General features: G+C 53.7%; 1 protein-coding gene across 3 annotated transcripts; it reads left to right on the top strand.

Annotated features, from left to right (window-relative positions):
* Positions 1–652: 652 nt before the first annotated feature.
* On the top strand, positions 653–25,022 carry BCOR (BCL6 corepressor). 3 transcript variants are annotated; one of them, XM_065900685.1, is made up of 14 exons: positions 653–738; positions 2,081–2,159; positions 3,120–5,960; positions 6,631–6,684; positions 7,158–7,344; positions 12,734–12,994; positions 13,454–13,696; positions 14,295–14,620; positions 14,957–15,211; positions 19,993–20,159; positions 21,369–21,514; positions 21,975–22,052; positions 22,256–22,412; positions 23,865–25,022. In XM_065900685.1, exons 1-14 carry the CDS (start codon positions 653–655, stop codon positions 24,154–24,156), a joined length of 5,172 nt encoding a protein of 1,723 aa, XP_065756757.1. In that variant the 3' UTR covers positions 24,157–25,022. The 3 variants fall into 3 exon arrangements, with proteins under 3 accessions (XP_065756757.1, XP_065756756.1, XP_065756759.1); XM_065900684.1 differs by having other exon boundaries at positions 13,352–13,696; XM_065900687.1 differs by lacking the exon at positions 6,631–6,684.
* Positions 25,023–25,431: the final 409 nt, after the last annotated feature.

Below are 25,431 nucleotides of genomic sequence, written 5' to 3'. Positions count from 1 at the left end.
TTGAATTACTCCGCCGCCTCCCTCTGCAGCTCCCAGGCCAAACCACCCAGGTTTGGGGCTTAATCTAATCTAGGGCCCGGGTGGGGTGGCTCGCCAGCCCACTGGCTCTTTTTAACCCCTCCGTCTGTAAGTCACACGCACCGCAGCCGTAGAAGTGAGTCGTAGTTTGGGCCGCCACACCGGACTGTGTGCCTTTTATCCCACACCCCACCCCCGTCCCCAGTCCTTTCAGCCGCAAGAAGAATCAACGTGGGGCTCCCTGGAATCCAGCACCGTCCGCTTTCAATCCAAGTGTGTTCTCCAAAAGGCTGGGAAAGGGGACGGGAGAAGGGCGGGTTGAGGGTGACATGTGCTGCACCTTGAATGGTGTGTGGCCTGTGGTTCTTGAACCCTCTCTTCATCCCCAGCGCCTCCTGCCAGGGAAGTTCCGTCTCCCTCCTTGAACCTCTGGCTCAGGCGTGTTCCTTTGCTCCTGGCCATCTGTAGAACATGGAGCGGGGTCTGCCTTCCCAAGTGCGATCTGTATGAAGTGCCTAGAAGGAGGGTTTTCTCTTGTTCCCTCTTTGGCTCCCTTTTTATTCAACCTTCTGGGATTCCTTTTGTTTTAAACAGACTAGACGCTTGAAGAAAAGCTGCCATCCAAGAAGACGACATGCTTTCAGCAACCCCCCTGTATGGGAACGTTCACAGCTGGATGAACAGCGAGAGGGTCCGCATGTGTGGGATCAGCGACGACAGGTAAGTGCGCGTGTCCGGCTGAGGCCTGGGGAGAGCGTGGGTCCTTCCCCAGGGCTCCTGAGCAGAGCGCCCCCCTTCACGTCCTCACAGCCAGAGTGGGCCCAAAGGGGGTAGGGGGTGTGGGGGAGATCTCCTGCCTAGCTGGCGGCCCTTGATTTACAGTTTTAACAGGCAACCTGGCTCAGCGAAGCATTGCCGCCCTTTAAGAGATTAGCCCCTAAAGCGGCCTTTCAGTGCACTTTCGTCCTTAATTTATTATTTCATATTTATGAAGGAGAATTAATCCCAGTCTATATGCTGCTTTAACTCTAAATGTCAGGAGTGTGGGCCCAGGTGGATCGGCATTCGATGTGCTTTTAAAACAAATAGTTTGCTCGGTAATAAATGGGGCGATAGCCACCCTTCACATCACTGAAGCCCAGGTTTCTCTGCGTCCTCCGCCGCCTGTTCAGCGAGGCCATTGGCTCCTGGTTTCAGTCACCCGACAGCTCTGTTATGCTTCCTAATCAGTAATTTTGGAGTGCGGGGTAGAGGCAGCTAAGCAGTAGATAATTGAAGCTGCTCTTCCGGGTAATGATGAAACTTTTCTCTGCCGCTTGTCAGTGATTTTATCCTGGGGATTTGGAAGTTGGCACCAAGCACTTTCTTTACCGATGCTCTCTGATAACAAGTTCCAGGGCAGCCGCAGCAGCCTGGCACAGATGTGCGGCTTCCCCTGGAGCAGCTGACATTTGTAGAATATTAGTGTGTATCCCCCATCATTTTGATAGAGGCAGTCAAATATGGCTTCATTATCACCATGGAAACCAGTTTCGTAGGACATGGTACCTAACTTTGTTTGGGGAAAAGTTTTGAAAGCCTGTCCTCACGGGTAACACAGAAGTGATTGATGTAGCCAGCTCGCAGACTCCAGCCTTGAGGTCCCCACGTTGGCTTTGGACATTGTATTACTTCACGCCTGTCCTCAGGTAGAGCCTATAAGGGTCTGCTAGGACAGCAGAGCCCGGACTGCCCTGCCCGGCCTCTCTAGAGAAAAAATTGTGAGGGTGACGTGGTTGTGCGGAATTTCTGCCTTACCCAACTCGAGGACGTATTTGTGATTTCACATCCCTGTTGCCCTGCCTTTCCGTTGTTTTTCCCAGTCCTGTTGAATCACCATTCGGGGACAACTTTCAATATGGGCCATTGGGGAGGTTGTGTTTTTTGTTTTTTGTTTTTTGTTTTTTTTTTAAGGGCAGTTGGAAAAACGGAGTTATTAGAAACTGGTCTATTCTGGGGCAATCTATGAAAGATGGATTAAGTGAGGAATGCTTTCATGAAGTTGGTGTGTCCTTCTAAATAGGAAAATTCCTGTAAACGATGGTGACGCTTCAAAGGCCAGACTGGAACTAAGGGAAGAAAATCCCTTGAATCACAACGTGGTAAGAGATTAATGGCTTCTGTTGATGTGCTGAGTATCAGTGATCTGTAAATCAATCGTGCATTCATTTGCATACCATTAAAGGGCCTTTTGGGGGCGGGGCGGGGTGTTTCAGGGCAGGGCTTGAGTAGAAAGAAAGCCTAGGCTGCAGGACGAAGCCTCACCCAATTTCTTCCTGGCTCGATTCCTTGGCTGCGCTCGCCATTTACGTCCTCGTCCCCTGGCGACTGGTGGGATATGTGCCGCCTTTTCTTCGATAAGCTACGTGCCACATCAGTGCTCCCAGCTGGATAAATTTGTAGCCTCTAAGTAGACCCTTAGGGTTTACCTTCCCAGTAAAATATGAAACAGAGCTGTCTTCAGATACCAGGGAGAGGAAGTCAAAAGACACAACTACAGTTTGACCCATTGCCTCTTTATTGATTTAGAAATGAGACAGCTCAGGTCCTTCATTCCTTACTGTCCCCCTGAAGATTGTTTTCTGTTATGTTAAATAATGCCTCGCTACATGCGGGGGGGGGGGGGGGGGGAACACAGTGAACATCGCCCCGCCCCAACCTGACAGGGCCTGGGGAGGGTGAGTCCGAGTTCTGTACCCCACGAGGGTGGTTCTGAGAGCAGTGGAGTTGGTATCACCTCAGTTGCAGCAAAGAATTTCTGCTGAGAAGGTGGATCTTCCAGAGTGAATAGATGACTGAATCAGTGCAGGGGCCTCAAGTCTAAAGGGACCAGCGTTTTACGTGCTTTCAGGATACTAGTTGGACAAAAGTGAGACGGCAGGCAGGGGACGGTTCTGGATGAGCGGGGAGGGGGCCAAAGACCTTGTGAATCCTTTATTTTTAAACCCTTTCGGCTCAGATGTTGAGGCTGATGTCCTATTGAGCTAGTTCGCGGTTTCTCTTTGGGATGGGCTGCTTTGAAGGCGTGTCCTCGGTAATACCCATGTTCTTCTTCTGCGAAGGTGGACGCGACCACGGCCCATCGGATCGATGGCCTGGCAGCGCTGAGCATGGACCGCACCGGCCTGATCCGGGAAGGGCTGCGTGTCCCCGGAAACATCGTCTATTCTAGCTTGTGTGGACTGGGCTCAGAGAAAGGGCGGGAGGCTGCCACAACCATAGGCGGCCTGGGGTTTTCTTCCGAAAGAAACCCAGAGATGCAGTTCAAACCGAATACACCCGAGACGGTGGAGGCCTCCGCTGTCTCCGGAAAACCCCCAAATGGCTTCAGTGCTATATACAAAACGCCACCCGGAATACAAAAAAGTGCTGTCCCCACGGCAGAAACACTGGGCTTGGACAGACCTGCTAGCGACAAACAGAGCCCGCTCAACATCAATGGTGCTAGTTACCTGCGGCTGCCCTGGGTCAATCCTTACATGGAGGGGGCCACGCCAGCCATCTACCCTTTCCTCGACTCGCCAAATAAGTATTCCCTGAACATGTACAAGGCCTTGCTACCTCAGCAGTCCTACAGCCTGGCGCAGCCGCTGTATTCTCCGGTCTGTACCAACGGGGAGCGATTTCTCTACCTGCCGCCACCTCACTACGTCAGTCCCCACATCCCGTCGTCCCTGGCCTCGCCCATGAGACTCTCGACGCCTTCGGCCTCACCAGCCATCCCGCCTCTGGTCCACTGCGCAGACAAGAGCCTGCCCTGGAAGATGGGCGTCAGTCCTGGGAACCCGGTCGATTCCCACTCGTATCCCCACATCCAGAACAGTAAACAGCCTAGGGTGCCCTCTGCCAAGGCGGTCACCAGCGGCCTGCCGGGGGACACGGCTCTCCTGTTGCCCCCCTCGCCTCGGCCTTCACCCCGCGTCCACCTTCCCTCCCAGCCCGCTGCGGACACCTACTCCGAGTTCCACAAGCACTATGCCAGGATCTCCACGTCGCCCTCGGTCACCCTGTCGAAGCCATACATGACGGTCAGCAGCGAGTTCCCCGCGGCCAGGCTCTGCAGCAGCAAGTTTCCTAAGGCTCCAGAAGGAGCCGAAAGCAGCCAGCCAGCTCCCGGGCACACCCGGAAAGCAGCAGGTCAGGACAGAAAAGATGGCAGCTCACCTCCTCTCTTGGAGAAGCAGACGGTTACCAAAGACGTCACCGATAAGCCACTAGACTTGTCCTCTAAAGTGGTGGATGTAGACGCTTCCAAAGCTGACCACATGAAGAAGATGGCTCCCACGGTCCTGGTTCACAGCAGAGCTGGGAGCGGCCTAGTGCTCTCCGGAAGTGAGATTCCGAAAGAAACTCTATCTCCTCCAGGAAATGGCTGTGCTATCTATAGATCTGAGATCATTAGCACGGCTCCCTCGTCCTGGGTGGTGCCCGGGCCAAGTCCTAACGAAGAGAACAATGGCAAGGGCCTGCCGCTGAAAAACAAGGCCTTGGACTGGGCCATCCCGCAGCAGCGCAGTTCTTCGTGTCCCCGCATGGGCGCCGCCGACGCCGTGGTCACTAACGTTTCGGGGTCGGTGTCGAGCGCCGGCCGCCCAGCCTCTGCGTCGCCGGCCCCAAATGCCACCGCCGAGGGCAGCAAGACCAGCAGGAGCTCCGTGGATACCACGCCATCGGTCATCCAGCACGTGGGCCAGCCCCCGACCACACCTGCCAAGCACAGCGGCGGCACCGGCAGCAAGGGCGCCAAAGCCAGCAACCCAGAGCCGAGCTTCAAAGCGAACGAGAATGGCCTCCCGCCGAGCTCAATATTTCTCTCACCAAACGAGGCGTTCAGGTCCCCGCCAATCCCCTACCCCAGGAGTTACCTGCCTTACCCAGCACCCGAGGGCATTGCCATAAGTCCCCTCTCCTTACACGGCAAAGGCCCTGTCTACCCTCACCCGGTGTTGTTGCCCAATGGCAGTCTCTTTCCTGGGCACCTCGCCCCAAAGCCGGGACTGCCCTATGGGCTACCCACGGGCAGGCCGGAGTTTGTGACCTACCAGGACGCGCTGGGGTTGGGCATGGTGCATCCCATGTTGATACCTCACACGCCCATCGAGATCACTAAAGAGGAGAAACCGGAGAGGAGGTCTCGGTCCCACGAGAGGACCCGCTACGAGGACCCAAGCCTCCGGAACCGGTTTTCTGAGATGCTGGAGGCTGGCGGCACCAAGTTACATCCAGAAGTCCCCGCGGACAAGAACCTAAAGCCCAGCCCCAGCTGGAATCAAGGGAAGACCGTCGTCAAGAGTGACAAGCTCGTCTACGTAGACCTCCTCCGGGAAGAGCCAGATGCGAAGACCGACGCTAACGTGTCCAAACCCGGCTTCACAGCTGAGAGTGTGGGCCAGAGTGCCGAGCCCACCAAACCCCCGCCTGACCCGGCCCTGCAGCCACACCGGGATTTCATTGCCCTGAGGGAGGAGTTGGGGCGCATCAGTGACTTCCACGAAGCCTATGCTTTCAAACAGGCTCCGGGCCAGCCCGTCTTCGGCTTAAGCAAGGAGAATGTTCCGGCGGGAACCAACAAGGAGAACCTGGCGATGCCGGTCTCGACTTCATTCCTGGAGCCGACCCTGGGGAGCGATGGCTCTGCGGTCACTTTCGGGAAAACCCAAGAGGATCCCAAACCGTTTTGCGTGGGCAGTGCCCCACCGAGTGTGGACGTCGCCCCCACCTACACCAAAGACGGAGCTGGCGAGGCAGAATCAACCGATGGCAAAGTTCTGAAACCGAAGCCATCTAAGCTGGCAAAGAGAATCGCAAACTCCGCTGGTTACGTGGGTGACCGGTTCAAGTGTGTCACCACCGAACTGTACGCAGACTCCAGTCAGCTCAGCCGGGAGCAGCGGGCATTGCAGGTGAGCCCCCCCACCCGAATTTCAGGAGCCCGACCAGTTGTCAGGTTTTTTTTTTTTTAATGTGCGAAGAGGAGGGGGCCGGGGGTACGATAGGGCAGGACACCGGGCTGATTTGGTTGATGAAGCTTATGATAAATTTAAATGTTTGAAATGTGTCCAGTAAGGGGACGTAAGTGGATACTTTAAGTTATTCTGTAGATTTTAAGCGAACTCCACTCGAATGCTGATAACGGAAGTTTTAATTATTGCGAAGGATGTCTAAAAGACTGCATGACGTTTACCTATCAGTCGCTTTGATTTCTCTGCCGTTACTGTACGTTAACAAATATACCTAAAAGCGCTGTTTAGAATGCCTTACGTGATACTTGGTGGAGGTGTGTAGCGGCCGCATGTCTGTGAGATTCGTGCAATTTTTTTTTTTTTCACCAAAAAAACAAACAAGCCAAGAAAAACAAAAAAAACAAACCTTGCTTAAAGGGATAGAGTATGTATTTAACTTGCTAGTGAATGATAGATGTTGTATAGGAATTTCCTTAAGATATTTTACTTTTAATTAAAAGATAAATAAAGCCAAATTGTTTTGCAATGTTAAGAAAAAAATTGGTTTATGCTTATAAAAATGGATGAAGTTATCTAAATGATCCATTGAGTGCCCATTTTAATTACATAGATGGAAGGATTACAAGAGGACAGTATTTTATGTCTACCCGCTGCTTACTGTGAGGTCAGTTCTTCAAATTTTTATTACTAGAATCTTACATAAACCTTTTGAGTTAAATTTCATTTCCAAATATACAAAGGGAAGTTTGTGGGCCATGGTCGTCTTTATTCACTGTGCATTTGTTTCCTTTTCTGTTGTGTTTTTGTTTCGCTTTCCTTGCGTTGTGTTTTTGTTTTGTTTTATTTACCTTCGAAAGAGAATGTCTGTCTCTATGCCACAGTGTATGTATGGCTATACATACACACCACATATATATCTCTACATACATATGGCTTTATGAATAAAGAGTGTGTGACTAGTTACATATAGACACTCTTACATTTTTATCGTTAAATTTTAAAATATCTCAGTTGTATCATAAATTGTGGTTGGTTTTGGGCAAACTTTTCTTTGAAGATACTTTCCTTTAAGGTAAGGGCAGTGAAGTAGCTTTGGTGGTAAGGTGTGTCTTTTTTCCATCTCCGTTCTCTTTCTAGCGTGCAATGATGCGCTTCTCAGAGTTGGAGATGAAAGAGCGAGAAGGTGGCCACCCCACGACCAAAGACTCCGAGGTGTGCAAATTCAGCCCCGCTGACTGGGAAAGGCTGAAAGGAAGTCAGGACAAAAAGCCAAAGTCGGTCGCCCTGGAGGAGGCCATTGCCGACCAGAACGACAGTGAGAGATGTAAGTGAACCCAGGCGGCTCGCGTGTGGTACCACGTCGGTGGGAACGGGGCGGTTCCGCTCCCAGTGCTGAGGGAGGCGAGAGGAAACGATACACTTCCGATGGCCCAGCATCTGGGTGGTGGCTGTTCGGAGAATGGGCTGCTCTGGCCATCCTTCCCAGCTGTGGATTGCAAGGCTGGTTGTCCTTTGGAGCACTGCGGCATCCAGGAGTGAAGCACCTATGAAATGTTTCCTGGCACGCATCTCCTTTTTCCGGAGAAACGCTAGTCCTGTAGTTAGTAATAGCCTAATACGGTAGAGCAGAGGAATGGCAGTGCAAGACCTCCGGCCTAGCAGGTATGTGTCCCGTTTTGTAGCAGGTACGGATGCGGGTTTTTGGTAGCAGTGGCGCGACACTTGCAGCCAGAGCCAGACCCTCCAGAGTGACAGTCTCCTATGGGAGGGAGTGGAGAGTACTCGGACGCTCCCTCCAGAGGCAGAGGTTTCGTTAAAACGAGATGAGGGCTGATAAAGGCACCAGCAAGATGAGCATAATTATTTTCTATGGCAGGCTTGTTTGCAGTCATTAGGAGTTGACAACGCGCTCCGAGGGCGTGGGATGGACGAGGGCGTTCTTCCTACCAGACGGGGTGTACCATGTTTTGGAGGCAAAGCTGGAGAGAAAGAAAGCTAGCGTCTGCCTCGAGTCACACGCTGCGCTCCCAACAGCTGCTTCCCCACTGGGGATGACTTCGGGCTTTGCCCTCGAGACTTCCTGGGCTAATGAGATGTTGTTGGCAGCAAGTGGAGGTCTTCCTCCCGCTTTCTTCAGTGTGCGTGCTTGTGGCCTGCGGCCCGCTCCGGACCCTCCGGTGATGGTGAATGAGGGCATCTAGGTGAACGTCGAGGACAGGGTGGGCGTGAAATCCTCCTGAGACAGGACAGTCGGGGGGTGGTGGGCACGTTTGGGAGGTCCAGGCCCTTGGACCCAGTCGTAGGGTCGGCGTTCCCGCACACGCTTAGGTCCTGGGTGCCTGGTGCAGTTCGGGAAAATTGTGGTCAGCAACAGCGTGTGCTTCTCTCTGCTGCTTGGAGCACTGCCCTCCCTCAGCTCATCTTTGGGGTCAGGCAAAGGCCTGTGGCCGGGGTTCTGGGTAAGCCACACCGGGACCGGTTTGTCCTGCGTGGCTCCCGTAGAAGGGGATTTCTGTGGCTGGTCAGTGGCGGCCTTACCCGAGTGATGGGGCTCTTGATGTGCCTGGAGTAGACGATTCCGAGCTCCTCCCCCTCGGGATTGGAATGAAAGACGGAGGGTCCAGGCCACTCTGGAGTAAAGCAGCAAGGAAGCCTCCCTCCTCGCCTGTGCTCACAGCTGACACGCAGCCCTTACCCTCCTGAGTGGCCTCATAACTCAGCTCACGGGGAAGTTTCTCAGAGAGATCTGATAAAAGTGGGCAAAGGCCAAGTTCACGGGGATGCACTTTTCTGAGGAGGGGATCTGCCTGTTCTGGGTGGATGGTGAGGGAGGCTGGAGGAAGGGAGCGGGAAGTTAACCGGCCTCGAGTCTTCTCGCCCTTTTCTCCAGCAACGTGGCCAAACCCAGGGTGGCCGCTGCCCTTCACGTCTCAATGGCCCCACCCCGCCCTTCTTCCCAGAGAAGTTTGTGTGTGTCCTTCCCAGTCTTTCCTTCCTGCTGAGCGTGGAGACAAGAACTCAGTGTGGCTGATGGGGAGCAGGGCCTGAGCCCCAGATGATTCCGAAAGCCCCCTCCCCCCACCGCCCGCCTCCAGTCTCAGACCGACCGACGGGTCTCTTCCTGCAGCACCCGGGACATGGCCCAGTGAGCCATGAATCTCCACCATGGGAGGGCAGGAGAAGGGGTGGGGAAGGTGAGGGGCTCCGTTTGAAAGATTGGGGCAACGGAGGTGGATTCACCAGCCACCCTCTGTCTTGTAGAGACTTGGGGTTTGTAAATAGTTGGTCAAGAAAGGTCACCTAAAGGAGCCATTGTTCTTACTGCCGCCTCCGCATCCAAGGTGCACAGCAGGTGTTCATTCCATTCGGCCGGAAATAAACGGGCCTTCCCGTTCTTGGGCCATCACGTCTTGAGCTGATATGGACTCAGGTCCTTCTCGTGGGCGTCGGTGTGGCCGAGAGCCGAGCTGTGAGCACGTGGGAGCTGGGGCGGGCAGTTGGGGCGGGCAGGGGTCACAAAGAGGGTCCAGGACGCCTTCAAGATGCCTTCCCCCTTCTGAGGCAGCCCCTATCCATGGAGGGACCAGGAGCTTCTACGATGGTGGGTGCTGTCTGCGCGGCCCTGGTTGTCCCGGTGTGGGTGCATCTTGTTGCTAGGGGCTTGTTTAAAAAATGAATTAACTTGAAAACACAGTGGCTGAGATATTCATTTATTCTTTGTGATCACATGGGTGGCTGAGTTAAATTTTTATTTTGGAAGTTCACCAAATGAGTTTGGAGGTTCCTCAGGCTTGGAAGTTCATTACTCGGAACCCTCAGTGGCATTTGAGGGTGGGGCGGGGCAAGGAGGCATTGGTCCCTTCCTTCTCAAACTTGGAGTAACCATCTCCCTTGCCAACCACTTGGCTGGGACAAGGCCTAGGACCTGCTCAGTGGCAATGCCTGGCCAGGAGCTGGAGGAAGCCTCGGTCAAGGGGCTTCACGAAACTTCTTTGCTCAGGGAACTTCTCTTCCAGCTGAGCACCTGCACGTTTGTGAACTACTTTGGAACAGAGATCCCCTGCACTCCTCCTGTAGAGGGTGTAAGTTTTAACAAGGTTAGCCCTCACTGGAGGTGCTATAGTTAAGCTACAGAGAAGGGGATTTTAATCCTGGGGAGCCTTCCAACAACTCAGAACCCTCTCACCTTGTTTAGGCCTCACTGGGCATGGCTCAGCAGTGGTGAGGGTGCTCTGTTGCCACGGTGACTTGTAAATGTTGCTATGGTGATGCTTCTGTTAGGTGATGCTATGGTACAACCGTAATGAATTTGGGATATATGTGCTGTGAGTCATATGACCGTGCTTCAGGGAGCAAGCATTAAACCTCAAACAATACAGCCACGTTCACATCTTGCTTAGACTGGGTGACCAAGGGCACGTGGCTTCCCGCTTTCAGAAGGGCCAAAAGTAGCAATGATGGCAAAGCCCGATGGTTAGGATCCCCCCCGTGTATCTGTTTATCTCCCCATCTCCTTTGCCCTCAAGGGTAATCCTCCTGTGGGTCGTGGTTAGAACAGTCATTGAGAAGCTCCAAGTGACACGGAGCCTCTCCCCCATAGCTGGTGGCCATGGGTATCTTGGGCAGTCGGGGTGGGTGTCCTTCAGGGTTATTACTGGCCTGGGTAAGGTCACACTAGCGTAAGGTCTTGGGGGGCCTTAGCTGAGGGGAATTGAGATCTTTGCCCTAAAAGGCTCTGGGGTTGGGGGGGAGGGTGGATGGACCCAGTTTGGAAAAAGAAACTTTAAAATTGGACCCGGGGGGTTCTTAAGGTAGCCCTTACATTCCTCCATGGATCCCCTCCCACGGAGCTCTTAGGGAAGGCTGATTGGACCAGAGAGGTCCAACGGTGTAACCAGGAGGGCTCACCTCTTAAAATTTCATACATTTCAGGCCTGAAATTCAGGCTGGTCTGGCGGTCTTGGTGTCTTTTGGTTAAAGGGATTTTTCCAGCCCCTCTCTGTGCTGAGCCCGGCCCGTGATTATGAAGCCCACCCCTGGGAGGAGGCTAGCGGTAACATTCCCACTTTACAAGTGAAGGGGGCCGAGCTGTAAAGCGGTGCCATTCCTGCCCGGTGTTTAAGAGGGTCACAGAGCAGCCGGAGTGAGAGTTGCAGCGCACCCTCTTCACCGGGCCTGCGGTAGCGTGGCCTGCGTCACCCGTAAGCACAGGCCAGGAGTTTGGGGTATCTCCTGCTGCCGTGACAGGAGACCCTCGCGGTTGGGGTGATTCCACCATTCTGGCAAGAGTAGATGGGGATCTGTCCCACCCTGGGATACCCTTGGAGAAGAGTGGGTTCCACCGTTGAGAACACAGGTCAGGCTAGCCAAGGCCAGGGGGAGGTTCATTCCCACAACTGACTGCCATTAAATGCTGGGAATGCCCCCAAGAGAGGCTGATCAGGGGACCGGCCGGCTGGGCAGAAGTGGGAGTGGTACTTGAAGTGGTCTAGGGAGAGGAGGAGGAATGCTAGCAGCATGTGAGGGGTGTGTCCATGATTTCGTCTAGGAAAACGGGGGCTGCGGGGGCTTAGCTCAGGTGTTAACGAAACACCAAACTCATACACCCACCCCCACAGTGATCCTTATGGAATTATTCGTGTGTTAGAAGCGATGTGACTAGCAAAGCAGTTAAACTGTTTCTTTGGCTAGAGCGAAAGTGAGGAGTGATGTTAGGCTGGGGTGATTGGAGGAAAAGCCCCAAGTGGATGCTAGGTGGAGCGGGGGGGGGGGGCTGGGGATGTGAGCAGTTTAGCCCCCGCCCCCCTCCCATGAAGGGGGTTGGAGTCTTGTCTTTGAAATGTCCTTAGATGCTTGTTGCCTGGGAAGGAAGGCGTGGAGGAGTGCCAGGTGGGGTGACGGGTGTCCCTGTGGGTGTGCCTAGTGTCACTGAGGGCCTTCTTCCTGGACAGGAAACAGGAGCAGCCCCTTGATGGCAGTGAAATGCTTCTCCCCCCACGGGTGTGGAAAGGGGACAGATGGACTTGTAGCAATCTGGTTGAGTTCTTTGAAATTGCCCCTGACCCTCGTGTGTGCACCAGGAAGCCTTTCCCTTAGCTTTGCCAGGCCCCTCTTCCCTTGGTCTCCCCAGCTTCCCAGCCTCCCACCATTCTTTCCTTACTCTCTTTCTTCACCTTTGCCCCTGCTGACCCAAGTGAACATTGGTGCTATCTCTGTGTAGATGACATTTGGGGGACATTTGGTCTCGTTATGACATCAGCCTTTTCTGTTTATTAGAAGATGATGACCTCAGCAGCTGTTTCCATAGTAATTTGTAGCTCTGCCCTGGATTGGTTGGCTCTTACTGTGAGGTCACTCACCCTCAGTTGAAAAGTAAGCCACCTTGGAGAGTTAGGCAGTTAGGGAGTTACCTCATGTGCCTACAGAAGGGTCATCTAGGTGCCTCTCCTTGAGTCACTGCCGCTCCAGCTGTGAACCGGAGGAAGGGAAATCGTGAGTGGGCTACACGCCTCATTTTCTGCTGTCTTTGCTGGTTGTGTTCAGCTGCCCTTCCTTTGGGACGTTGTCTTTCTGAGGGTTTTGTGCTTCCTGCGTGTGAGGCCCCTGGCCTCCAAAGGAGGGTCTGTTGGTAGCAGATTGCCTTGGGCATGGGGGTCCTGCCTGCTCCTGGTGACCTTTGTTCCCTCCTTTCCGGGTTGTCTCCCCTCCACTAGGCGAGTATAGTGCTGGAAGCAAACACGACCCCTTCGAAGCCCCAGAGGACAGAGATCTTCCCGGGGAGAAGTACTTCATGGACACGGAGCCTGCCAGCGAGCCCCCCGCCGACCAGGCGGCCCCGGACGTGCCACGCAGCCCCACCCTCCGGCTGGACAGAAAGCACAAGGTCTCCGGCGACAGCAACCACACCGAGACCACTGTGGAAGAGCTCCCGGAGGACTCTCTGCTGAAAGCCAAGCGGAGACGGGTCTCCAAAGGTGAGCTCGGTTTGGCTTCAGGCCCGCAGGGCACCCAGCGGAAGTCCTGGAGCGGAGCAGTGGAAAGTTCCAGTCCCACCCTGGAGCCCTGGGGGGAGCCACTCACACCTCCCCACCCCCCACCCCCACCCACCCCCCCACCCCCGCCCCCACCTCCCCAAAGCCAGGTGCCGGGGCTGGAGCCCAAAGATGGCCAAAGGCAAGTAGGCCCCCTCCCGAGACTTGGTGACAAGTTCCAGCCAACACAGTGACCGCACCCCTCCCCTCCCCCACCCCTATTAGTGATGTGTAAGACAGTTTGTTCCCCCCCACCCCCCGGGGGGCTTCTTCATTAATTTGTAGTTATTTCTCCATTAGATGACTGGCCTGAGAGGGAAATGACAAACAGTTCCTCTAACCACTTAGAAGAGCCACATTATAGTGAGCTGACCAACCTGAAGGTGTGCATTGAATTAACAGGGCTCCATCCCAAAAAGCAACGCCACTTGCTGCACCTTAGAGAACGGTGGGAGCAGCAGGTGTCGGCAGCAGAGAGCAAACCTGGCCGGCAGGGCAGGAAGGAAGTGACCCAGGCGGTTCAGCCTGCGGTCACCCCCCAGGGCAATAGCATCTCCGAAGAGAAACCTGGCAGGAAAAGGGCAGAGGCCAAAAGCAACAGAAGCTGGTTGGAGGAATCAGTTAAACGCAGTGACAGTGAACAAGGTACGCACGGGGCGGGGGGCGCTCCTGGAGGGTGGATCACCCGCCCTCTGTGGGAAACGGCCCTGGAGGGGACCTGAGCGCCATCCAAGTTGACAAGAGTAGCGTGTGGCGAGCGGGGAGTTTTCTTCGTGAGGTCCTTTCAGCCTGCACGCTTCCTTAGGGGAGTGTACAGCGAGGCGGGAGCTCGGCTTCCTCATCACCCAGCCCGCGGCTGGGCAGGAAGGGAAGTCTTGGGTGACCCCGGGCGCTTGTCAGCGTCCTCGTTCCAGCCTCAGGCTGTCCCCGGTCGCCCTGTCCCGAGCACCCAGGCCCCCCACGGGTGGGGACGGGGAGCGCACGAAGGGCTGGCTTCTGCCCTCTCTTGCGGCCCTTTGAAGCAACTTGCCATTGGGCGTTTCGTGGGTTAACCTATTTGCCGGTTGAATGTGGGATCATTAAAATATTAATGCCTTGAAAACATAATTGGTGTATCTTTAAAAACTGAAGCCGCTCCAATGATCAGTGCTAACAATGGGCTTTTCTTTCCTCACTGGCTACAACTGTGTAACGCCCGCTTCTTCTCCCCCTGCCTCCCGCCCTCCCCCCCCTGTGGATTCAGCCTTGCCTGTGTTCTCCGGCTCTCCGCCCGCGAAGGGCCTTTCATCCACCAATGCAAGCGGCCGAAAGCAGACTCAGCCAAGCTGCACGCCAGCCTCAGGACTGCCTACCAAACATGACCAAGTTAAAGAAAGCCAGAAGACAGATGTGGTGTGCATGGACGTAGAAGAGGATTGCCAGGCTACGTCCCTGCTGCAGAAATACACCGACAACAGCGAGAAACCATCCGGGAAGCGACTGTGCAAAACCAAGCATTTGATCCCTCAGGAGCCCAGGCGGGGCTTGCCACTGCCAGGGGACTACTACGTGGACAATGCCGATGGCAAGGTACTACCTCTTGCCCCCTGGCTCTCCCCCGCCCCCCGGGCCTGTGCGAGCACATCCCGCCTGCCTACTTCTCTGCTTCTGGGGACAAAGCTTTCCTTTTCCTGAACCCCTCCCCCCAGAACGTCACTGCCCCTTCCTAGGGGAACCTGTCTCCTGGGTGGTGGTGAAGTTTCCAGCTAGTAAAAATGCAACCCCTTCCTCCCACCCCGCCTCCCCGAGACAGAGAGGAGGAAAAGTGCTTTCCTCCACTCAGGTTCGTAACTCAGGGAGGAGGGGAACCAGGCGGGGCGGTGGAAGGACAGCCTGAAATGTGTGCGCTGCGTGGTTTCGTGATAGGTGACCGTCCGGAGATTTCGAAAGCGGCCTGAGCCCAGTTCCGACTATGATCTTTCGCCGGCCAAGCAGGACCAGAAGCCCTTGGACCGTTTGCAGCAATTGCTACCAGGTTCCCAGGCCTCGCAGCTGACATGCTCGAACTCCCCTCCAGAGACCACCCAGTCCCGCCCAATGCCACCGGAAGCGCGGAGACTTATTGTCAATAAGAACGCGGGCGAGACCCTCCTACAGCGGGCCGCCCGGCTTGGCTACGAGGTGAGCATCCTTGTGGGTGCCCCGGATTCAGGATCCGCCGGCTGCTGCTCCTTGGGTGGGAGACGCACTGGCTGGGGATGGGGGGCGGGTCTCAGAGCCACGTGGCGGGCTGGGCTGGGCGTTCCAGCGGGACGTTTGTGTCGCGCCCCCCCCCCCCCCCCAACCCGCTCACACTGCCGGCTCTTCGGTGGCTTGTTCAGTCGTGGTGCGAAAAGAAAGGCAGGCCTCTCTGATGTTCCGTTCACGTTCAGGCAGGTAGGCTGCTTCGGCCAGTCCGGCTCGCTTATCTCTGACATAAAATCTGACCTAACCCAGGGCTTGGCGACCAGGGGAATTTTAATGAGCCCTTTTGGATCCTGAGTAGCAAGAGAGAGAGTAGTTATTAGCTCTGTTGGGTTACTTGTGCTGTTTGGGGCGGGGTGATGCCCCTGTGGGGTAGCGGGTGGGAAGTGTCTGTGCAGAGTAGGGGTGGGAGTGGGGCAGACCTGAGCAGTCTCTTTCTGAGAGGGCACAGGAGCCGAGGGCCGATGGGCGGGGGTTGAGCCTTGCGCAGAACTCCCTGTCCACACCGCTGTATCCCAACCCAGCACGGCTGATGACAGCGATAGTCTCTGTTGCTAGAACAACATAGACAGAAAGATAGCCGATATCTTTCTAAGCCCGTGTGATCTGTAGTAACTCCTTTCACCCTTTTAACATCTTCACGTGGGAGTAACGAGTACTAGCCCGCTCTCGGGTGAGGAAACTGAGCCTCAGAGGGGTTAGCTGATGCCTGTACAGGTAGCAATCCAGCAGTGCTACACAGCCCACCACTCCCCACCACGCTTCTCGCCAAGACTGGCTCACGTTGGAGTTGCCCTTTTTACAGTTCAAAACCTCTGTGAGACAGATTACTCCCTCTGCCCTGTGCAGTTCCCCCACCATACTTGTCAGTAGAAATTGTGATGTAATAGCCCACAGGGCAAAGGCATCTTTTTGTGCTGGCATCGGCCCTCCGGGAGTTGAATGGTGACAGTAAAACGCGGCTCAGCAGGCCGAGGGTGGAGGTGTGGACGAGCACTGGGGTGGCAGGACCCAGGCTGGCCCGGAGCCCTGGCGCCCACACCCTCAGCCAGCTCTGTGCCCCTGTCCCCCGTCTCCCCCGTCGCCCCCTGCCCGCCGCCACTGTCCATAGTGCCGTGAGCCCTTCGAGGTGAGCCTGCCTTGGCCCTAAGGCGTGACTGTGGGCGGGAAGTTGGAAGCTCTAGAGCTATGCTTAGTTTGGGGGTGTTTTTTTTTGTTGTTGGTTGAATGTGCTGTTGTTTATATCTACACGTCTCTTGGAGACCTCTCTGCTAGCTAGAGAGCACTCTCTGGTAGTTAGTGCAGTCACTTGCGGGTGAGGTCCAAGGAGCGCGCAGTTGGTTTCCCAAGAGCTGAGAGCAGCAGCGCCTGGGAGGACAGAGCAGACGTTGCAGAGTGCTGAGCTAGACCCCCCGCGGTTGAGAAAATAGACTCCTTGCTTCCAGCAAACGCTGGAGGTGTGGGGGGGAGCCCCCTAACCCCAACTTTTGGGTTAGGTTGAGAAAATAGATTCCCGCTTCCAGCAAATGCTGGAGATTGGGGGGGGGGCGCGGGGTGCTCCTGCACCCGCCGTGGAGGGCGGGGCTCCTAGCCCCACCTGTGAACTTGGCATCATTTCCAGCAGTCTCCCTTTGGGACCAGAGACCTCAAAAGACCCTCGTTGGTCCTCTAAGACAGTTTCCGTTTCGGTTTGGTGGATCTGAGGCCTGGACCAAGGGGCACTAGATCCATACTTTTTCAGGCTACCTGGCCTTTGATTGCACGGGAAGCCTTGGGAATGTTTATGGTCGGATTTGTTCTTTTTCTTCAAATGTAAATTTCAGTATGTAGATTACACAGATCACCAGCTTTGATGCTGGACATTGTGACAAGTAGATGAACGCTTTCAACTTTGAATCCAACTCTCTGGGATTTCTCCGGGCAGAATTTTAAATGTTGGGATGATGGCCCAGTTGGGAGATGGGGCGACTTAAACCTTTTAAAATTGAAGGACAGTTTGCTTAACCATGTTCAGTATAAAGGCTGTCTGAGCTTTATGTCGTGATAATCTGGCTCTGGAAGTCTAGAAACACGCTCTGGCTTCAGATCCGCGTTAAATAGATCACTTGCGTGGCCAGAGACCTCAAACCTCTCCCTCGCGGGAAGAAGGCTAAACGCCAGCGTGCGACCACGTGCTTGCGCCTTTAGCGGTGGTGGTTAAATTTTCTATGAATTGAATAAATCATGTTTTTTAAAACGTTAATGAGGCATTTAATTAATTAACAACGTCGGGTTTATGGCCTTTATGGTTACATTTTGCGGGTAATGGCATTCGGCTTATAGCCGCTTAACAGACAGTTGTCCAACAAGAGCAGTTTGATTTTGCTTGGGAATGGGTGGGCTGCCCTTCAAACGCTCCCGTTTATTTCTAGCGGAGAAAATAAACCAAGAAATGTGTTGCGTAGACAGACTCGCCCCGCCTCTTCACCTTTCAGTTAGGGAAACTGTTGGTGACGACGGTCGCCATCCATTTAGAGGCCATCACCCTCCTGGCGAGGAGAGTGTAGTTAGCCCACTTGACCCCCAACGGAGGAGGCCTGTGGGATGCTCGTCACAGCTGGATTGCATCCCTCTAACTGGGGCCCTCTCGGGCCTTTTGAATCTTCCCAGCTGCCCGGGTACCAAAGACCTGAGTTATAGGTCTAGTACTTCACGTTAATTGAACTTGGGGTTTAATTAATATCTCTGGGCCTCAGTTTCCAAGTGTTGAATGAGGAGGATAGTACTACCTTCCTTTCCTGACATCTCCTGGGTTCCTGTGGATGACAGAAGACGTGGTATCAACGTGGTTGAGTTAGGACAGCCCGTGGCAAAAAGTCTGACCTGGCCGTGGGGCTACTGCTGCCTTTGCTGCCATCTTCCAGGAGGAGAAGAGAGTTGTCTTACCTAACATCAGCTTGGACGGCCTTTCGTTTCTAGGTACCCTTGAATCGGCCCTAGTAGTGGTGAAGGTTTCCAGGTGAAGGCCATGATTGTCACAGCAAATAAACCCCGGGTTGAGTAAATTGACCTGTGCACAGCAGTTGGTGGCGTTCAGACCTGATCCCAGAGCCACGTGACAGGGCCTCTCCCTGGCTGGGGCACACAACTCATTAGCTTGCAGCCGTCCACTCAAGTCTGGCTAGTGAGGGCCTGCTGAAAGAGCAGCAGCTTCATGCGGTATCCTGGATACCAGGGCTCGGGGCAGGTGGCCTGGGAGCCCAGAGGATTGTGGGCTTTATGGCAGGTTGGGATCTGAGCGGAGAAACGCATTCGTGGGCGTGCCTTTTCTCTTCCTCCTCTTGTTTTGGAAGGGAGCTGCCGCAGTGACCTGAAGTAACAGGGCACCGACGGCCAGGTTTACCAGCATGCCCCATTAGGTTCACGTGGTGAGCAAATGGAACATTCTGGTTCGCTCCCAAGTGAGTGGCCACCTTTGATTGGCATGTCCTCCGAAGGGCATAAAAGGTTTCACAGAACCCATCTCGCACTTACGGGCGGCTAGAATGACCCCCGTTTTAGGTTTAACAGATAAGTTACCGGAGAGATGTCACAAGGAGGCCTGCTCTGACCCCATCCCATCCCCCCTTACCCAGCAGACCATGTGTTGGGCCACATGCAAGTGCTGCCTACTCCCAGCTCTCAGAACCTGATAGCTCTCTGCTGGGCATGACTCAACCAGTATAAACAGTATAACGTATTTTCTGGTGGCAGATGCTTTTGACGTGTTTGAAAACTTTCTTAAGGTGATAAAACATTGAATAAATTACTGCTCTGCTTCCTGGGAGTGGCCCATGTTAATATTTTAACAAGCCAAAGAAATAAGATTCATAACAGTGATTGTAACGCACAGCGTTGACACAGAACACCTTTGGAGCGGGGGAGGGTGAACGTTTTATTTGATTCTTAAAATGTGGAGGTCGCAGCATGTGGTATATCAGGTTCCTGTCATTAACTTGAGTAAATATGAAAATATTAGACTGACTCTGCCCCGAGAGGCTGGAGTGAGGCAAAATACAGGGTGGGCTTATTGGAAGCATTTTGTGTCATTCCTCGAAGATGGAGAGAGAGAGAGCGCTTCTCTTTAACTCTACTTAACATACAAACAAGAGCGTCTGAGGCCCAGGTTCTGATTTGGGGTCTTAACAGGGGGCGCGAGGATGTAGCTGACCTGGGTGTCCCTCCTTCTCTAAGCTGGGGAATGTTCTCTGGCTGACTTAAGCTCTCTTTAAGCATTGGTCAGCCATACTTTTATCTAAACTTGTGTTATCATCCACTGCCACCGACTGAACGGACCCATCAAGTGAGGATGGTCTGTGCTTGGCAATGTGTCATCTGAGATGTTAGCAGCCGTGACACCTCTGTGCTGGTCACGTCGGCCCCTGGGCTGAGGGCTTTCAACGCTATCCGAATGCGTCCTCTCAGCAGCCCTATGGACGCTTGGAGGAGTTCACGGGTAACTTGCCCGTGGCCAGGCCACCGGTACAGCAGAGCCTTAGACAACACTGTCTGCATCTCCAAGCCCTTCGCACGCACTCTTGCCCCGCACCGAGATGCCTGCCGCCTGCCGGCGCCACGGTGGGCTTTTGGACCCACGGATGTATGCCTTCGAAAGCGGGCACCGCCAGGCTATGGAGAGGTCACCCTTGCAGGGTTCACTGTATGGTGGTCTGATGGTATCTCCTCTCCTCTCCCCGTAGGAAGTGGTCCTGTACTGCCTGGAGAACAAGATTTGTGATGTGAACCACCGCGACAACGCGGGTTACTGCGCCCTGCACGAGGCTTGTGCGAGGGGTTGGCTCAACATTGTACGACACCTCCTCGAATATGGCGCCGATGTCAACTGCAGTGCCCAGGATGGAACCAGGTCAGTGGCGGTCTTCCTCTTGGCCTGGCCCCGCTGGGGCATAGGCAGTGGTTCTCAGGGTGTGCGGGGAAGCCCAGAAGGGAAGACGGAGAGCGAGTGCCACGTAAGCACACTGATGGCGGAGTCCTCTAGAATGGAATCGGACAGATCTTTCTGGCAAATCTCCATAGAACTTTAAAACTTTGTGACGCTATTATTTCAGGGGCAGAAGTCCCTGAAAATGTTGGGCCTGCCTGAGTAATCAGGGGTGTTCTCTTTTAAGACCCTGGACTCCCCACCAGCGTCTGTTGAATCACAATATTTAAAATATACGTGAGTTGAAAGTGCCAGGAGCACAGACAGGTCCGATGGCGACTGGCTTGATAGGACCTGCCGTGTCCACCCACATCCCCGGGCCTGGCCCCCACTCTGCCCTTGACCTCGGTTTATTGGCCAGAGGCCCAGGTCTGAGTCAGCCCAAGCATCTTCCCGGTTGTGCCTGGGATGCTACCACGAGGCAGGGCACTGGCGCTTTCCTGACAGTCATAAAATTAGCAAAACCGAAAGGTATTTTGGTGGTTCGTGGTTTCCAAACAGCATTCTTTCTGGATGGGACTGCGGACAGCGCTCCTGACCCCAGCGGACACAGGCAGGAGGACTCTGTACCCTCCTGAGAACTCGCCCTGCCTGTCGACTGCTTCTGGGCCTGAGGGTTGATCACTCATCTCCAAGTTGGTTTCAGGAGAGGTTCCACTTTGCCCCTAGTTTCTTTTACAAACTGCACTTTTTTTTGGGTTTTGTTTGTAATGGTATAACGATTGCTTGTCGTATTGGCTTCCATGATGCGGGGATTCTTCCCCCCACCCCGCCGTAAGTTATCTTCTTACAGTCTGTCACTATTTGAGTTCATTGTAGGCGTTTTCATCGTGGCCCGAGTTCCTCCTCGGGCCGTGCATTAGGAGAGATTTGCATGTAAGAATTAGGCCTGAGATAGATAGTCCCTTCACCTGTCCTGTAAAGGGTTATGTGTTGAACTAACGGAGTCACGGGCCAGTCACAGTGCCTCCGTTCCCTACGTGGGATGGCAGTGACCGTACACTCGCCTCCTCGGTGAAATAGTGCGCCTACAAGGCTTGGCCGCACACGCTCGATTTGGCCCTGCGTCGCTAGAAGCACGCGTCGCGCGCACAGGTGTAACCCCCCCCCCCCCCCCCCCCGCACCTCTCCTAGGCCTCTCCACGATGCTGTCGAGAATGATCATCTCGAAATTGTCCGCTTGCTCCTCTCCTATGGTGCTGATCCCACCCTGGCTACATACTCAGGTAGAACCATCATGAAAATGACCCACAGCGAACTTCTGGAGAAGTTCTTAACAGGTATGACGGGGATCAAGAAACGGTCTCGTTCAGGCATCTAGACGGTGACTTCACAGGCTTCCACCTGGCTTCCCCCTACCCCACCCCACCCCCCCACCCCCCCACCCCCCCACCCCCCGTTTACCCTAAGTGACGCTTTACTGGGAAAAGTGGCCTAACGTTAGTCTGTCAAAGAAGAGATACATACTTTGAGTTTGGCAAGGGAGGGCTGGAAAACTCTTAGCTAGCCAGGCTAGCTTTTGTTTGGCAGGCTGGGGCGGTGAGGCGGGCAGTCCCTCAGGGAGGTGGGTGGACGCGTGGGTAGGTTTCAGTCAGGTACCTGGAGGGCGTGTGCAGTGGGACTTGTCGGGAGGTGACACCAGCCCCAGCGTGAGATGTTCCCGAGCTCCAGCAGCATTTGCCCCTTGCCAGCAGGCGTTATCTTGTTTCTCTCTCTCCCTCTCTCCCCCTCTCTCTCCAGACTATTTAAACGACCTGCAGGTTCCTGATGACTATGACCCCAGTGGCTCTTGGGAGTTCTACGGCAGCTCCGTGTGTGGTGAGCAGCCTTGTCCGTTTCATTTGGGCGGGATGTGCACGAGTTACAGAACGTTGCTCTCTGGCACGGGCGAGGGCTTGCGGCGGGTGGTGGTGCTGTGAGCAGGGCTCACTCGGGAAATAATTTTTCCAGGGTCCTTTTTGGAGAACAGCTGGAATCTTGCTCCAGCTTACTGACCTCTCTCTCGTTTGCCCCCCGGTTAGAACCAGATGATGAAAGTGGTTACGATGTTTTAGCAAATCCCCCAGGACCGGAGGACCAGGATGACAGCGACGAGGCCTATGGTGACCTATTCGAATTTGAATTTTCCGAAAGCCCCCTTCTGCCATGTTACAACGTCCAGGTGTCCGTCGCTCAGGGGTGAGCGTGGCCGGCGTGTGGTCGAGAGCCAGCCCAGCTGCTCTATGGGGTGGCAGGAGTTAGAAATCCCCTTCAGCAGATGAAGGTGGATGGGTCGGGGGGTGAGTGAATTCCTCACCAAGTGTCCACTGACCTCACATAATGCAGTAGAACTTTTCCAGAAAAGTGTGGGGGGGTGGGAGGGCTCCCCAGCAAACTGCCTTCATTGGAACACACCCCTAGGGCCCAAAGGACACGGGAGTCAGTGACTGGAATTGCACCGTTTCAGTCGCTAAACTCTTGGGGAAGGGATCCTCCCCAAACGGCTACCGTAGGGGCCTTCCAAGGCGCGTGAGGTCCACGGGACGATACTGACGTACCCTCTTCTCGTATAAGATTAGAGGAAGCCATATGTGGCACCTGGGATCTTATGTGTCTTCAGATTTGCTTAGATCGAGTCTTGTCCCCACGGTCGGGCCGCTGTGCCCCATGACCAGCCCTTCGGAGTGAACACGTCAGGAGACCTGGCTCTGCCGTGTGTTGACCCCGGTGCCTAAGGAGTAGCATCCTCCTTGGACTCTGAGGCTGGGAACGTGTCTGCCTTTGTGGTGACATTCTGTTCGGGGTGGAGATCATAAGGCGTGGCAGGGTACCAGGAAGGATTGTACCACCTCCCTTCTCGAAAGAGCCTCACTCCCGGAAGCATTGAGGGGCGGGTTGGAGGTGTGGGAAAGGAAGGGAAAGCCAGGTGACCTCGAGTGAGGGCCGGAGGGGAGGAGAGATCAAAGAGGCGTTTGCCATCTCCCTTGGGTTGGCATACAGACTGGTTTTCCCCAGTGACTAGAACGGGGTGCACCTACTTGGAGAGGGGTGACCTGAGTTGTGACCAGAGCCAGGGCAGCACCGGGGTGGCCTGCAACGAGGCTCGTTCCAGGGACACTGCTCCTTCTTTTGTCTAAGTTGGCTGATCCGCCCTAGATGGTCTCTTAACACACGCACACGAGTCCAGAGTTCCCCCCCACCCCCAGAAGTAGATCTTCCGGGCTTCCCTGGTGGCGCAGTGGTTAAGAATCCGCCTGCCAATGCAGGGGACACGGATTTGAGCCCTGGTCCGGGAAGATCCCACATGCCACGGAGCAACTAAGCCCGTGCGCCACAGCTACTGAGCCTGCGCTCTAGAGCCCGCGAGCCTAGAGCCCGTAACAAGAGAACCCACCGCAGTGAGAAGCCCGCTCGCCGCAACTAGAGAAAGCCCGTGCGCAGCAACAGACCCAACGCAGCCAAAACTAAATAAATAAATAAATAAAATTTGAAAAGGAGTAGATCTTCTAAGGACAGTGAGAAGTGGGGTGGGGGTGGGGTAATCAAAGTGGAAGTAACGGGCCCTTTCACCGCCAGGAGACGGGTAGTTCATAGTCGGGAGCGCTTCTCATTTTGCCGGAAACTCAAACCACTGTCCTTTCTCTGGTGCAGGCCTCGGAACTGGCTGTTGCTGTCAGACACGCTCAAGAAATTGAAAATGTCCTCCCGCATATTCCGCTGCAATTTCCCAAATGTAGAGATTGTCACCATCGCGGAGGCCGAGTTCTACCGGCAAGTGTCAGCAAGTCTCTTATTCTCTTGCCCCAAAGACCTGGAGTCCTTTAATCCGGAAAGTAAGGAGCTCTTAGATCTGGTGGAGTTCACGAACGAGCTTCAGACTCTGCTGGGCTCATCCATGGAGTGGCTCCACCCCAGCGACATGGACTCAGACGACTACTGGTGAGCTCGCCGGGGCCCGCCATGTACAGTGTGCCATAGTGTTAATCCTTGTTCATATGTGTCATAATACGACTATTTCTGTAAAGAAAGGACACTATTACATATGAAAATATCTCTTCTTTATATAAGAGACACGACTCCAGTCGGAAGGACTTAGAAACATGTTTTTTCTTTTTAAACTTTTCAGTCAGTTTTTATGAAGTTGTTATAATGTTTCTTTACTTTTCAATGCACACATGCTTTGGGATATGTTTGTTTTTACTCGGAACAATTGTTTCTTTTCTTTTTTAAGGAGAAAAAAAAAATAAGGAAAAGGAGCTTCACACTTTGACTTAATTTCGTACAAAGCTCCGACGACAGAGGCCATAACTGTTGAGAGTGTGGTCAGAACCGTGTGGTTGGTTTGGGGGGTTGAATTCGGGGAAGGCACTTGGCGACGTTGTAACTTTATGTTTTGTTTACAGAGTACCTGCTCAGGCCAGGTCAATGCTATTGGATGTGATCCAGTAGTGTGTAATATAACTTCAAACCATATCCACACACAACAACTAATTGTATGAAACTTTTATATCCTAATTTAAAAGCTGTGAAATTAGTTTTCACGCATCAAACCGGATTGTTTATATGTTTAAACATTTTATGCTCTTATTTAAAGAAGACTTTGAGCTATTTTTTTCTGTACCCTGTAAAATACTGAAAACTAACATAATATGTTGAGGTTGCTTGAAATTGTACATAAAACTAAAATTTTCTGAATTGTGTGTTTATGTTTGAAATCTGTGTTTTAACTTTGTAAGTAAATTCTCTGCCTTTGTATTTATATTTTACAAAAATTTTCTTAAAAGGCAATAAACCTGTTGAGGAAAGGAGAAAATTGAAGTACCTCGTTTCCTATGTATTTCCCTGAAACATTACTGTTGCCACAATCTTTTTTAAAGCGGTGTTGGTGGTCGGTTCCCCATGGATGACTTTAGGGCAACTTATAGTCTCTATGAACTGAAACGGACGAGAGGATTTCAGGGGGGTGAGACTCTGAAGACAATTTGAAGTTCTATCCTGAAAACTCAATTCATAGACATATATGTTAACGTTTCTCAGATTCTTCTCAACCCTGTCTCCTCTGATGCCCTAGTAGGCTTTTACGTTGCCTTCGACCCTGATGGACTACAGTAGCTTCGTCATGGCCAACCCTTTATCTTCAGGAATACTTTTTCCAGAAACGGGACTTTCACTGCGTCACTTCTCCCTCCAGACCTCGTGTTTTTCTGTTACCTTTTAA

Source organism: Phocoena phocoena, chromosome X (genome assembly GCF_963924675.1).
Source record: "Phocoena phocoena chromosome X, mPhoPho1.1, whole genome shotgun sequence".
Lineage (NCBI taxonomy): Eukaryota > Metazoa > Chordata > Mammalia > Artiodactyla > Phocoenidae > Phocoena > Phocoena phocoena.
This window is presented reverse-complemented; position numbering and strand designations above follow the sequence as displayed.